Source organism: Falco naumanni, chromosome 10 (assembly GCF_017639655.2).
Source record: "Falco naumanni isolate bFalNau1 chromosome 10, bFalNau1.pat, whole genome shotgun sequence".
In the NCBI taxonomy this organism is placed as follows: domain Eukaryota; kingdom Metazoa; phylum Chordata; class Aves; order Falconiformes; family Falconidae; genus Falco; species Falco naumanni.
Genome location: NC_054063.1, coordinates 37857754 through 37872499, shown reverse-complemented (window position 1 = coordinate 37872499; position 14746 = coordinate 37857754). Strand labels below are relative to the sequence as shown.

Sequence of the window (14746 nt, the reverse complement as noted above, 5' to 3'; positions counted from 1 at the left end):
ACGTTTAGAACACGGCAACAATTCATCAATAAAGAACTGGCTTTAATGTTGTCTGTGACATTACAGAATTAACTTGTGTTGAAAACAACATCTGTGACATTCACGTGTAACTGCTTGAAAACTCAGTAATTTTAAAAGCCACGCCTTCATCTAACCATTGCAGTTCTTCCATATGTCACAAATTTATCATTGAATAATTATATTCATACTTTCTCTTATGAATGGGATGACAAATATGTACATTTAACAGAAATCACATCGTGAATGTGACACTTTACCACTTAGTTTTTTTAGAAGTGGTACTTAAGACACCAACACTTGAAGAACTGCTAAAAAAACCAACTCAGCTAGTTATATAAACACAAGTACCTTCTTTCCATAACTTGAAGAAACTGGGGACATCAGTGTCACAGACTGTATTGCTCCAACGAGGCTAAGCAGGATGTTAGTTCCTGACACTCAAAACATCAAGGCCAAAACAACTGCAAGTATGAGCAGTGTCCATTAGCTGATTCTTTCTGTTGCTACCTCTTGTTAGCAGCCAGCCTTGAAGTGTGTATGCAAGGGCGGTTACATACCTTTCCACATTGGAGATGGGACCTCAGAGGTCCTACCCCTTATTTTTAAAGCTGTTCATTACTATAGAAATACAAAGTAAGCAATTATATCAAATCTAGCCACAAAGTCTGTTAATGCAACAGTACTCCTCATAATTTAGCACAGCATGCAGTTTAAGGCTGCTTCTAACATGAAAGCAAGTTGTTACAGAAAACTTCTTCCATTTCCAAGTTACACTTGGCAATGCACTGCTCTATATAAGCTTTAAAGAAGCAACCGTAACTATTTGGGACAGCAGCTGTACTGCTTACGATACATACAGAAATTCCAAATATGCTAGAACTTCCTATTTTTTCCAAGAGCCTACTCTCAAGAAAGAGCAGATACTTACTAATTTACTACTACTTTATGCTAAAATACATGGAGCATCAACTGCTTGGCAAATAAGAGCCCCTTCCCCACCCCAATTCCTCTACTTAAGCATTCCATCCGTGTCAATGTTCCCAAAACCAATGGCTTTTTGTATAGGTTTGCACTTTTTTTTTTTTTAGGTAAGCATTTAAACATCTTTAGACCATACAGAAAAAAAAATAAATCAAGAATCAGGAAATGAAAGATTTCCAAAACAAACCTGCACTTTTATAAAGTCCAAAGGAACAGGCACACAAGCATGTTTTGCAGCATATGCCGTGTCTAACACAAACACTAATAACCCTGTATCCATTACCAAGAGGATCAAGAGGTGAAATCAAAAGACAGTAACATAGAACTGTGTATCTAATTCCAGACACCTGTAGTAGAAATTATATTTCACAACAAGGCAAGCATTGTTGCGATTCATTTGATCTTGAAAAAACAGTTATCACCAGTGTCCACAAGTCAACACACACTAATACCTTAAATCAATTCTGTGAACAATGAAGCCAAGTTTTCCTTTTCATTAATTTTATTCTAATGTGAAACATGAAGAAACAAGCACCCAAATAACTCCAATATATATGAAACTTTAATAAAAGCTGTTTAAAAAACAAAGAGTAAAATTTTAAAAATAAACTGAAAGGCTTGACTCCTAATCACACATCTTTCTGACATCAGCAAGAGTACTTTCAGACTTTCAAAGAAAGAAAAAAACAACAAAAAAAAACAACCAAAAAAACAAAGATCTGCTGTTGAAACATCACTCCCAAAGACTGTTGAAACGCGTAACATGAAGCTTCAGAGACAGACAGTTTTATTAACAGGAGGCTTAATTTTAAACAGTATATACAAATCACATTACTTTTCCAAAGTTGGGACCACCTAGTAATCTGTCAAAACAAAATTACGCTAATGAATTACAGAAGCATCTGTATAATGCGACCGCCTCTTTATTGAAGTACACCTTTATACAATCCTTCCACATATTCCTGTACTGTGAAATCCTCTCAGGATGCAGCGCTGCACAGGTTTTCAAATCTCTCCTACACACCACATGAATAAAACTGTTGCCACTTGCACCTCTCAATTTTGCCTGACCATACACTTCAGTGTTCCATGATATGCAACACCAAAAGGCACTGTTTTTCTCTGTCCAAAAAACAAAACATTTCAAAGTTTACTATGTTTAAGTACAATGATTTGCAGGGAATAGCAAGATTTTTCAGGCAATGCCCAAGACTTCAAATTTATCATAAACCAAGCAAGGATGAAAAAAAAAAAAAAAAAAAAAAAAAACAACCAAAAACACAAACAGAAAGTCTACTTTTCACTTGTGTCATTACTTCCTTTCCAATTCTCTGGTTTTTTTCATGGAAGGTTTTACTGCACAGCAAAGAAAATGGCAACTCTTTACAGACTTTGAATACAACAGCACAACTTTATTGGAAAAATATATTGTAAACTCAGTATTTTCAAGTTTTGGAGAAAAATAAACTCAATCTCTGGATTCACTCATAGCAGTAATTCACGACAGAGTTGCTGAAGTTAAAAGTTTCTTTCATATATAAACTAATTTAAAACTTTAGCTGGACTCCAATCTCCTACTAATCACCACTTTGATTCTCTTAGCAGAGACTATGTAAGGAGTTCAAGAGACACATGAGAAATACAACATCAATATCCAACTAGTGTCAGAGATCCTATGCCAACTGATTCACATAATCCTAACAAATCAAGCTACTTAAACAATAATGAGTATTTTCAAGTTGTTACTTCTACTGCAAATGTTTTATAAGTGTACTGTAAAACTCATAATGTTTGAGGTTAGCTATACTTGTGGCAAAAGTCTTATTCTGCACAGTTATAATTGCAATATATAAATAACTAAAGGTTATTCCACAAAGAACAGCTTGAATTTTACAGAACGATTCTGCTCATACTTATAGGAATTAGTTTGGTAGACACATCAGCAATGGGCATAATTCAACTGTTCATACAGTGAGAATCTTGGAAAAAATAGATACATACACAAAACAATTAATGTGTGTACACTGAGAATTCGTTCAGTTGCAGAGTAAAATCAGGACTTTAAACAAAGCTTTGACCTGTAAACAAAGCAAATTCAGCCAGCTTTTAACCAAATCTAGAAATAGCTATCTATTTTACAATGGCTTACAAGAGCACCCACTGAAGAGCTTCACTGACTTCATCTTTTCCCTTATCCAAAACTATGTAAAACCAATCTAGATTCCTTGATAAGCACGGTGTCCAGTCTAGTTTACCAAACTTCTACTATGAATAAGAATCTGTCTAGCTTCTCCACATATTTGTACGGGAAAATCCACTGCACATCTATCCTCACACTGTTTCTTATGTAAAGGCTAACCCAATGCTCCGTGTCTCATCAAAACCAATCTGTTTTACAATTTAAACAATCCACAGGTTCTATCCTGGAAATACTATAAAAACCAATCCAGATGCATTTATCACACCACTATGAATACCTATTCTACAACTACTTCACATTAACAGCTACCCTAAAACAAGTTTTACTTTTCTGGAGCCTATAGGCCTATCATTTAAATCAACAACAGCTGCCATAGCTTCATCACGAGACTCAAATGCAACCATTGCTTCTCCAGTGGGCATGCCTTTTTCATTGTATTTTAAGCACACCGAACCAGGGATCACTTGGTAACCGTAAAAGAAATCCAAAATTTCATCCACTGAAACAGTAAAGGGCATATTTTGCACTTTGATGACAGTTGGTCCTGGCTTCCCAGACCCTGTACCAAAACCTGGGGGTCCACTAATATGTATATTTCCTGGTCCAGGTCCAAACCCTGGAGGTCCACTTAAGTGTCCAAGACCACCAGCAATTCCTGGAGGACCAGCCCCAAAGGCAGGGGGTCCACTTAAATTGCCAGGACCATTACCAAAAGCCTGAGGAGCCCCCGCAAAACCTGCCGGTCCACTCAAATTACCAGGACCACCTGCAAAACCTGGGACTTCAATACCTGTACCAGGTAAACCACTAGTTGCGACTGTAGGTATTCCTGGTCTAGAATCAGGAAAGCCACTTATTCCAGGTGGTGGTAGAGGGGGACCAAATGTGCCAGACCCACTGAAGTTACCAGGGAAATTAAACGGAGGACCATTGCTTGTATCTTTAGAATTTCCCCCCAAGAAGGCATGCTCATCCCCACCAGCACCCTGTGCTCCTGGCACAGTCGCATTTCCTTGTATCGGTATTTTCAGTATCTTTTTCCCTTGAGATGGTGGGTTTCTCTCAATATCTCTCATTTCTTCTACAGTTATCAAACGCAAAACAACATCTCTTCCATTCAGTTTTTTACGGTGCAAACGCTCTGCCTTACGAGCATCATCTTCAGCTTTAAACTGAACCAGCGCTTGTCCTAAACCTTGCCCGTTATTATCAACAAGAATCTGTACAGAGTTTTCTTCTACTGCCAGTCCCTCTAGAAACTGAAGGATTTCCATTTTTGTTATGTTGTATGGAATATTAGATATATGTGCACACAGTTTTGGTGAGCCTGGCTCTCCCTCAGCATTCATGAGGATTTCTCTCTGGTCATAGTTGAAGTTCTGCAGTCTTTTACGAATCATGTCTATCTTTTCTAACATTGCCTTTTTAGTAATTGGATGAACTTGAATAAAGCGATTCCCTATGTACTGCTTATGATGACACAAAGCTGCTTTATAATCAGCTTCATTCCTGAACTCAACAAAACCCTCTCCAATTGCCTTCCCATTAGGTCCATAAGCTATGTAAATGCTGTCCTCAACTATGTCCAGCTTTTTAAAAAAGTCTATCACATGTTTGTTCTCTGATTCAAAGGGGAGACCTTTCAGATAAACACAGAAGCCCTGCTCATGGGGAGATCTTGACCGTGACCTTTTCTGTCCACTAGGAGATTTGGACCTAGAATGAGCCTGGGGAGGAGGAGGGTGAGACGGCCCAGAGGGACCCATGGTTTGCTTGAAAGTTATGTGGCCTCCAGCAGCCACCCACTGTCTCTCTGTTGCAGGACTAACTTCAACATAGCGCTGAATCATCAGCATTCTGTTTCGTTTCAGTGCTTCAAATGTATCTTGAGGAGAAAAAAACTTAACTAGTCCATTTCCATTATTTCGACCTACATGATCCTTCAGCATATGGACTGCATCCACACGGAGCCCAAGGAAAAAGTCTTTCACATCAGATTCTGTTGCAGAAAAGGGCATTCCATGAACGCTGACATACAAATCATCTGGATTGATTGGAATCGGCTTGACACTACTTTGAGAATTCATCTGGATAGGATTTACAGGATTCATGGGACCAATAAACAATGGATTCAAGCCGCTGTTCATATTCACTGCTGCTCCAGACCCATTCATTCCAGTGGGTAAAGGTGCTACGGGTGGAGGATTCATAGGAGGCATTCCTGATATGGGAGGCATAGGTGTCATTGGAGGTACAGGGGGCACAGGGGGTATCGGAGGAACTGGAGGAACAGGAGGTAGTGTGGGTACAGGAGGAGGAACAGGTATTGGTGGAATAGAAGGCATTGGCGGCAAAGTTGGCATAGCTGGGATCGGAGGGATTGGTGGAGGAGGTACTGTGTTCATAGGGGATGCTGTGCTAGGTATAGTTGAGCTAAATGTTGGGCTACCAAAGGTACTCCCAAGATTTGGAGGTGCAGTCCCCATACTGGCAGTAGAAAACGTGGATATGCTTTTATTGCTTTCATGCACAGTAGTAGAAGCGGTTACTACGCTAGAGGGATTATTGAAGTTAGGTACAGTAGTAGGTAAGTTAACCCTTCCACTCATTCCAGAACTAGGTGGTGGTCCTGACCTGCTAGCATTTGCTGGTGGCATATCTAGATTGGCAGTTTCAAAACGCCTACGACTGAGTTCTATCATGTTCTGCATTTCAGTTTTACTACTCAGCAATAGCGTTACTTTTGACCCTTTAATTGTACCACCTGTGCGCATCATACCAAGCCTTGCATCTTCATCAGTGGCAAAAACGATGAAAGCCTCACCCAGTTCACCCCCTACAATATGCACGCCCCCATCAGGAATGGTCAATCCAGAGAAGAAGTGGCGAATGTCCATGGTCCCCGCCACAATCGGGAGACCTTGCAAGCGGATGACCACAGCCATGCTGCGCTGAAACAACACACACCTGCAGATGAGAAAAGGCAACGGCTATGTCAGACTACTGTTTATGACACCATGCAATTACCTACAGACACCATCTACTATATTTGTTTATATATACCTAACAACATCCTGCAAACATTAAGCATGCTTATATTCCAAGTTCCTTATTCATGTTTACTTCATACAGATTGAAGTATTAAACATTTACCAACACAATCAGTATACATTTTGCACTAGAAATTCCAAAATAACTGTTAAACTAAGACCCACAAACATCAGTAAAAAAAACCAGACAATCTGAGGAACATCAAAAATCAGAACTATTATATCAGTAGTTGAATATTTAATGGAACATAAGCAAAATGAGTAGTTTAGCCAAACTGAATTTACCATACACTGATATGGTATCCACTGTACCTGGCAAAGTGACTGCAAAAAATTCTGCACACCTATGGGAAATAAACAGTTGTCTTTCATTTGGGGAGGGATTTTACCTCCTGCCAGGTCAAGACAACTAGGAACGTAACAGTGGATTGGTTACAAACAAAACCCCATTATGGACAGCTAGCAACAGTGAGACTCACATGACATCCTGAAAGGGACCATCTAGATTACACTGATCTTGTCTTTTTCTCAAAGCAAAGGGAAAAGGCCTAAGGTGACCATGAAGCTAGCTAACAGTTATAAACAAGCCCCAGACATTTTGTGACCATACAGGCTTCACCTAAACTATATCCTAGCTAGATACTTGGCCTTTACAACTTTCAAGAACAATGTGTAGTTTCTAGTAGTTGCAGGTGTTCTAAGATTACACCTTCTGTCACGAGCACAAGTAAATGACTTTTACCTCTGCAGCTGAGGTTAATGGACACATCAACTGTTAACAGCTAGATCTTGACAGTTATCTTGCACACATTCTACAAAACAGCCTGAGGTTTTCTCAGAAGTTCAAGATAAACAGAAAACTAGGTAATCCTCTCTTATTCTTGACAAACCTTCAGTAAAGATTAAAAGCATCATATTAATACTAGCACAATTCAGCAGTTCAGAAGTCAAGTCTCTCACACTAAACCATGAACAGCAGTACCCCATTTCACCTGAGCCACTTAATCTCTGAAACTTTTTGACTTCCTAAGCACAAGCCAGTTCAGTATCTGTAGGGAAGACCTCCAAGGCTCCAAGTAGTCACATACAAATGGTGTTAACTAAACATTTGAAATGAAGAATGAACCAGATCACATAATTGTTCAGGTTGGAAAAGACCTTTAGGATTGAGCCCAACCAGATGATACAATGCATCACCAGACGGCAGTGCACTGAAGACTTCTGGCCACATACCAAAGCTGTGACCAACTACAATCAGTAACTAACTCCCAATATTTCACATTCAGCTAAGTATTGTATCCCAGCATATAGTCATGTCTTTAAGCCAGCTGTGTTTGCCTATGTCTCCCAATCACCCTAGAGTAGACATGTCTTGAAAACATCCTTAACGACCAGGTAAAGCCACTATCCAACCACATAACTATGCCAGGTAAGGCTGAATTTAGTACTTAAAACAGGAATAACATTTCTTCTACAAAGGGAGGAAAAAACCAGCAATTCTTCTGTCTGCATGACAGAACCTCAGATTACTCAAATGGGTACTTAAGTATTGTATTGCCCAATAAACCACAGCTAACCCCTTCCATACACAAATGAACTCAGGCAACAAACTGGGGTATTACAGGACATTGGCCCAGATCTAGCTGACACCAGAAAAATGCAGAGGACTTTTCTCCCTCAGGGAAACAGCAGACAAGCCCATTGGCAAAAAGACAGCTCTGCTGCTCTAGCTGCTGCGAATGAACATCTGATTCCTGACTATACCATCCTGAAAGAGAGACTGGAACTTGCAAAACAAACATGAGAAGGTCTGAACAAAAATTAAAATTCAGCTGTGCATACCACTAAGAAAACCCCTACTCCACCAAGGGACAGCAGCAACAGAAAGCGGGGTATATACTAAACTTCAGGGATCATTTTTTTAAAAAGCAACTTTCCCATCTCCATGGCAAGGTAACAAAAGCAACATCCTTGCATTTCTCTTGCAGTGACACACTTAACTTGAAAATAAGAGTTCACTGCCCAGTCATATTCCAACAGCAAAATATCTCGCCCATGTGAAAAAAAACAGGTCAAACTAAGAACTACGCTATGTACACATCTAAGTATGTAAGACTTTTTGCACCGTTTCTAAAAACAGCAGTATTTCTCAATGATTCTGATTTTAAATTTGCCTAACTTTGATAGCAATCTCTGAAACTAAAGTTAAAACGAAAATTCTGCCTACTTTAATGAAGCCATACCAAATGGTACTGTAAAACTGAAGTTTACTACATTATGCTACAGGACTGCTTCTGAATTAGATTATCCTCAGGCAAGCAAGTGGTATAAAAGCATCCCTGGTTTTCTACCTATACTTTGAAAACTACAATACTACTAATAGCAAATCTTGCTGGGAAGCTTACATTTTCGCTATTATTTATACAAAGAAATGAGTTTCAGAAATTTTCATGCATCAGGAGTTAAGACATTTAAAGTGTTTTGTGCTAAATGGGAGATTACTTTTAGTTATTTCTTTACTTATGTAAAAAGGGTGACAATCTAATAGAGCCATTAGTTGAGGAAAGGCAAGATAAGTCAGCAGGTAAGGTCACAAAGAATTCGTAAGACTTCAAGCATTTGAACATTTACGTATCTTCTAGGATACTGCAAGCATTTCAATCTTGCACTAAATTCAAACTTAATTATAAACACTAAAGGTATCTTTAAGTTTTATTACTAAGTAGTCTATTCAGATCCACTAAATCACTACTGTCAAAAAAACCCCAAACAGCTGCTTCGACCTACAGTTGCTAGAAAAGCTAGCTGCAATGAACTTCTGTGTAGTTAACTCCATGCATGATATTAAGCAAGTGCCTGCTATTAGGCAAAAACTAACAGTAATATGAATAAAAAGAATTTGAAGGACTTTACTCATCAAATATTTTTGGCAAAAGAGTATTTTGTCAACTCAGCACATAACCGCCACAATTTTTTCAGGATTTCAGTGCTTACCTGAAGTATTAGTTTAACTTCTGTGATTTAAAGAAAAATCACAAGGACCAAAAGGGCCAATTTTTTCATTTCTGAACACTCACAAGTCTGATTTTTTCCAAAATGCCAATACCCACTATAGGACACAATAACCCACTCACTCAATTTTTCCAACTAATAAAAAAGCAAAGCTTGCCGAAATATTTTATTGTTCATTTGTCAAGATCAATATACATGCAGAGGCAACATCAGCTTCAGACACAGGATGAGCTACACGCCTGTTAAGTGTGCACTGAAGGTTTTTTGTTGAGCTCTTAGCAGTGTTCTCAGGCTGCCTGCTTTTCCCCCTGTACAAAAAGTTACTTAAAGGCAAAAGCAAGTTTTGGTGTCATTTTGCATGTCTGGTATATATATGTCTGTCCTATAGTTGTGCTAAAGACAATCTATCCCCATTAGCAAGATGAGATGAAAAATGGAAAGGGCTGCCAACAATAAATCTGACTCAACTCATCTAATTAACCTTAACAGCATCTTTGTCTTGACTGAGATGTCCTTAAAAACATTGATGTTACATTTGAAAAAGGTATACAAGATTATTTCTTGCACGTATGTGCTAGTCAATAAAATAAGAATAATTTCGATCATATGAATAAATTAATAAAAACACCAGACTAGCCTTTTAAAATACTTGCATTTTTCGAGTTGAGGTAATTTTGGAAGATTCAGCCTAGTCCCTGGAGAGTGTTAAAGTATAATACCCACACAATACACGCACACACAACATATCTGGCAATTCTTGGACGAAGACTGGGAACTGGAGTAACACCAGCATTGTAGGAGGAATTTTAAGTATCCAGGCTGAGACTGTCTAGCAAAAGCTGAAACTGCAGACCACAATTTTGCCTTTTTTTTTAAATCACTTTTAAGAAGGCTAAAAATCAACCTGGTAGATTAAGACAGCCATCTCTGAGCTAATTTGAAACTCTGATCCCTTTAAATGCTGCAAAATCTAATAAGAATCAACTGCTGCACATTTCTAAACTCCCAACAGTTAGAAACATGCAGACCTGTGGCCTGCCGCAAAGTAGCAACATTTTCCAACAGTGCAAAATAATCAGGAGAGTGTCCCAGACTACCACGTGTTGATGAAGCAACAAAACATTAGTTTGGCTGAAAACTGTTTATAGGAACAACACTGCCAGAACCTCTATCAGCGCAGTGGGAATTAAAGAGACTAGCTACATACTACTTGCCCCAAGTGTTCTGATACCAATTCACAGATTCCAAAAGCTTCAAATATTTCTTAAGATATACTCAATATGCATATAAAGAAGTCTTCAATTCAAAGGCTCTTACCTGCAAAGACAGATGTTTTTTTCTTAACAAGTAGCAGAAGCCAAGCCAATCCTGTGGGCAACCAATTAAAACCAACTTTTAGACTGCAATAAAGAATAAATGGAGGCAAAAATCAATGCAGGCAACACAACAGCAGTAACAGTCCACAAAGAACTGTATATATAGAAAGTTCAAACCTGAGACCACCACAAGGCACTGCAACATAGAGCAACCACAGGAGTGCGTTTTCTAATACCTTATCGCTGTGTGACTTGTTGGCAACTGCACTGCACAGGTTTTGTATAGTTTCAAGACATGAATATGCCTTCCACAAAGAAGGTAAGAACCACCAGAAAACATTCAAAGGATCTTTCAAATTTTCCCATCACCAATAGGCAAACAAATCACTCTTTCAAAGGCAAAAAAAGGTAATTAAATACTTCAAATCCCTGAATTTTAACAAACCCTTGCTCCACCATGATGATGTTCCCTTCCTCCAAATGCAGATCTTCTTACTTGCATAAAGCAACGTAAGCCAAACTTCAGAAAACCTCCCTATAGCTGCATATGAGTAATTTTTCAGGAGTCACAAAAACTGGTGAAACTAAGTGACATTTCACAGCCACCTCCAGGCAGTCACCTCCACAGAGCACACAGTAAGAACTACCCACCAAGAAATGCCCATTTTTTTCATCCCTCTATAAAAAAATTGTCTGCCTGGGATTACAACTCAACAGAACAGCCAAAATTTTAAGCAGCAACATATGCATTTAGTATTTAAAGAAGGGATGGAAAACTCTTATTCTTTCACTGCTTAGTAAACCACCTCAGACTAAAATTGTGATTCTTTGGAAAACTACCTAGGAATGAATCACACCAAGAACTGTTAACTGCCGCCTCCTCACACAACCCAAACAAGCCATTTTCAGTTATAAACATCATTACCAAAGTGAACTCAGAGAAAGAAGTACTACTAAACCATCCACAAACTCCTTAAGAGAGAGAATTACACCAGACATTCACAGATCTTCCAGGACATTAAGAACAGAGTTACAAGTGAGAAAAATACAACTACACTCTTCAGACTTACATTACAAAGGCAAATTCATTTAAAAAAGAGACGACCTTGGGGCTTTTTATTAGAACTTTAAGAGAAACAAGCAATCCTGTATTAGAAGGAAACAACTATATACTTTCATATATAGTAGTGTCAAACAATAGTTTACAATGCAGGAAAGCATATAATCACCTGAAAAACAGTTTCATGCAAACACACACCTGCTTCAAAAAGCACATAAACCTGTCATGCACAAGGAACTTTCCATTTAAAAGAAAAACCCAAATAATTTTATACATTTCCAGTACAGCAACCACAGTGCTGCACATGTTCCTCTTCACGACTCTGAAAACAAGCTGAAGATTTGCAGTGGACTAAGACAACATGCTATAATGTGAAACAACATAAACAAAACCAAGCACCATTCTTCAGAAAAGGTGCAAAGCTGCATTCTGCTACGTTTAATCTTTCCACCAAACACCATCTACTTTCGTTAGCAAGTCTCTATTCTCTCAACTTTAAAAGAAAGCCATCCATCACTCTCGTAGATGAAGACATCCCTTCCAATCAACCGATGCGCAAGAGCGTATTAACTAGGCAAACATCGACTTGAGCACAGGTACTCCCACACAACGCCGACGCCACTCCTCTGGGACTTCATAGGAGAGAATCTCCGCAGCACCCTATCAGCTATACAGAAAGCAGCACCATTCCCTGGAGACAAAACAACTAAGGAAATTACAAAGAGTCCACCCAGGAAACAACCTGCCGACTTTTCTGCTTAACCCCAGCAGATCGAGATGGGTAAGAAAATTACTAGAGGAGTAAATTTGAGTAAAACCAAGGCCAAGAGTTTTTTCAAAAGAAAGCTCACACAGACTCCTGGTAGTACTGGGACCCCCTCCAACAATAGTTTGGGGGGGCGCGTGTTGGTTTTGTTTTACAGAGCTGATTTTTGTTAGTAGAGAAGAGCACTGCGTTACGTTACTGCACGGCAACTTCACTGGCTTTTACAGGGTAACCCCAAAGAGCTGCGGCAGCGCCACAGGCCCCAGGAACCTTCTTCCCCACGAAGTGCAGAGCGTTTGCCTCGCTCGCCTAGCCTCCCGGGGCCGGGCGATCAGCCACCACCGGCGCCCCGCCGAGCGCCCCCCGGGACCGGCCCCGCACCGCTTCCTCCCGGCCGAAGGGCGAGGCGCCGACAACGGGACCGCGCCGCCGCCCCGCCGCTCGGGGCCCGCCAGGTGCCGCTCCCGGCCTGCGCCACCCCCACACCGCCGTCGCGCCCGCCCAACACCGGCCGCCGCCAGCAGAGCCTCCGCGCTGAGGCCCGGGCTCCGGCCCCGGCGCCGCCGCCGCAAGGTCACTCGGCCGCCCCCGCCGGCCGGGCCCTCGGCGCCTGCGCCCGGCCCGCACATACTCACCTGCCCGCGCCGGCCGCGCAGCTCCGCGGGCCGCCGGGCGCGGGCGGAGGCGCGGCGAGAGGGAGGGAAGGAGCGGGCGGCCGGCCGACGGCGCGGACCGGCGCACGGCCGCAGCTCCCCGGCCTCGGCGCGCCAGGCCGCGGCGAGGCGGGTGCGGCCCCCGCTCGGTGCCCCGGGCCGGCAGCGCGGGAGGCGCCGCCCTGCCCGGCCCTTTGTGCGCGGGGACGCGTGCCAGTCGCGCCGCGCCCGCCCGGCCTCCCTCCCCTCGCCTCGCCACGCCGCGGGCCCGCAGCGCGGGGCAGGTTAGGCGACCCGGCCCGCCCGGGCGCCGCCGCGCTCTTACCGAGGGATCTGTACGAGAAAAAGGGCTAGAACGGAGCCGAATGGCCCCAGGCCCCCCTACGCACCGAGCCCAACGCCAGCGACCGCGCAGGGCCACAAAATGGCCGCCTCGATGCGGCGCCGCCAGGGAGGGGCGGGGCGGCTCGAGGAGGGCGGAGCCCGCGGCTCGCGCAGGGCTCCTGCCGCTCGCGCTGCCTGGGACGCGGCCGGCGCGGGGAGCCCGCGCGGCCGCTCCGCGCCCCGGAAGGCAATGGCACAGCCGGGGGCTGAGGGGAGAGGGGCGGGGGCTCGGCCCGCAGCGGGGCTTGAGCACAGTTGCCTGTGGTACAGCAGCGACACGTTGACGGTTTGAGGCACTTTCTGGAAATTAGTGGTGAGGAAACCTGGACTCCAAAGGAGGCATTGATCTTCCAGCGAACAAAAAGCCCTGAGAGAGGTTGTGTCGTCTTCTTCACATAGGACCAGGTTACAGAATTAAAATGAAAGATTACCTTGGGCCAGTGCCCTCTTTGAGTGTAACTGCCCTGCGCTGTGTCTGTCCTTCGTTCGCTTGACCGAGTACATGTGCAGCACAAATGACTGTCCCACACTGAAGCATGGCGATGCACAGCTGGGGAGATGCCCCACCACATTTCAGCGGATGCGGGTGCTGCAGCAGCATCCAATTCCAATGAAAAAAAGAGCCTGCATAGTCTGCTGCAAGAAACTGATGAAAAGAAATCATCACCTAACATGGCAAAATGCTTTTCCAGCAAATCTGGGCGTTCAGCAATTCAGTTTACTTAGTTGTTTTTCACCACTGAACAGAAACTAGGGCTGAGCTGTGTGATGGGTGTGCTGTCTGGAGGCAATGGGATCAGGTCAGGCCTGGGGCTGCTGGGCCCCACAGTAGCCCCCACACCATGATTTGTTTCCCTGTATATTCCCTGTTTCTACTCTCAAATTCTCCTTTACCACCCACATCCCCTCCCCAACAAAACAGCCCACGCTTGCTCATCTTCTTCCTATAATCCCTGGGTTTACAGATTTTGTACTCTATTTGGTATTTATGGTAAAGGTGCCCTGAAAATGCATCAGTTCCATCGAGCTAACACATCCTTTCTGTGTTGCAACGTGTGCCACCTGCTTACACATCACACTGATGGCTATAAGTAATATCCAGTAATTTGTACTTTTATCACACTGGGCAGGGTCAGCTGTCAGCATGCACCCCTCAACATAACTGAGAGAAGCAGGTGACTGAAGTCACCAGCAGTATCCACAGCCAGGCTTGGCCAAGATACACAACTGGGAGCAGGAGCACCTGCAGCTCAGAGCCTCACTCTGCAGCACTTCCCAAGCTGTAATAGCCACGCTGCAGTGG

The 14746-nt window shown here is 42.6% G+C and overlaps 2 protein-coding genes across 5 annotated transcripts in view; both read right to left on the bottom strand.

Annotated features, from left to right (window-relative positions):
• Positions 1–13517, bottom strand: part of LOC121094568 (fer-1-like protein 4) — an 85993-nt gene extending 72476 nt beyond the window's left edge. Inside the window, exons 1-2 of one of the 3 annotated variants that reach the window (XM_040608363.1) lie at positions 13449–13502; positions 11584–11587 (exon numbers count right to left, since the gene is read on the bottom strand). The gene's annotated coding sequence lies outside the window, so the exon portion shown is untranslated. Of the gene's footprint in view, positions 1–6026; positions 6133–11583; positions 11588–13448 lie in introns of those variants that run through there. The other 2 variants (XM_040608354.1, XM_040608355.1) reach the window with 2 other exon arrangements.
• Positions 1547–13495, bottom strand: RBM12 (RNA binding motif protein 12). 2 transcript variants are annotated; one of them, XM_040608370.1, is made up of 3 exons: positions 13385–13495; positions 10582–10632; positions 1547–6169 (listed from the first exon to the last, which is right to left on the bottom strand). In XM_040608370.1, the coding sequence occupies exon 3, from the start codon at positions 6145–6147 to the stop codon at positions 3508–3510; it is 2640 nt and encodes an 879-aa protein (XP_040464304.1). In that variant the 5' UTR covers positions 6148–6169; positions 10582–10632; positions 13385–13495; the 3' UTR covers positions 1547–3507. The 2 variants fall into 2 exon arrangements, with proteins under 2 accessions (XP_040464304.1, XP_040464303.1); XM_040608369.1 differs by having other exon boundaries at positions 10582–10664; positions 13385–13490.
• Positions 13518–14746: the final 1229 nt, after the last annotated feature.

Coding starts and splice junctions, on each gene's coding strand:
- RBM12 (XM_040608370.1), bottom strand. CDS start 6,147: ATGGCTGTGGTCATCCGCTTGCAAGGTCTCCCGATTGTGGCGGGGACC.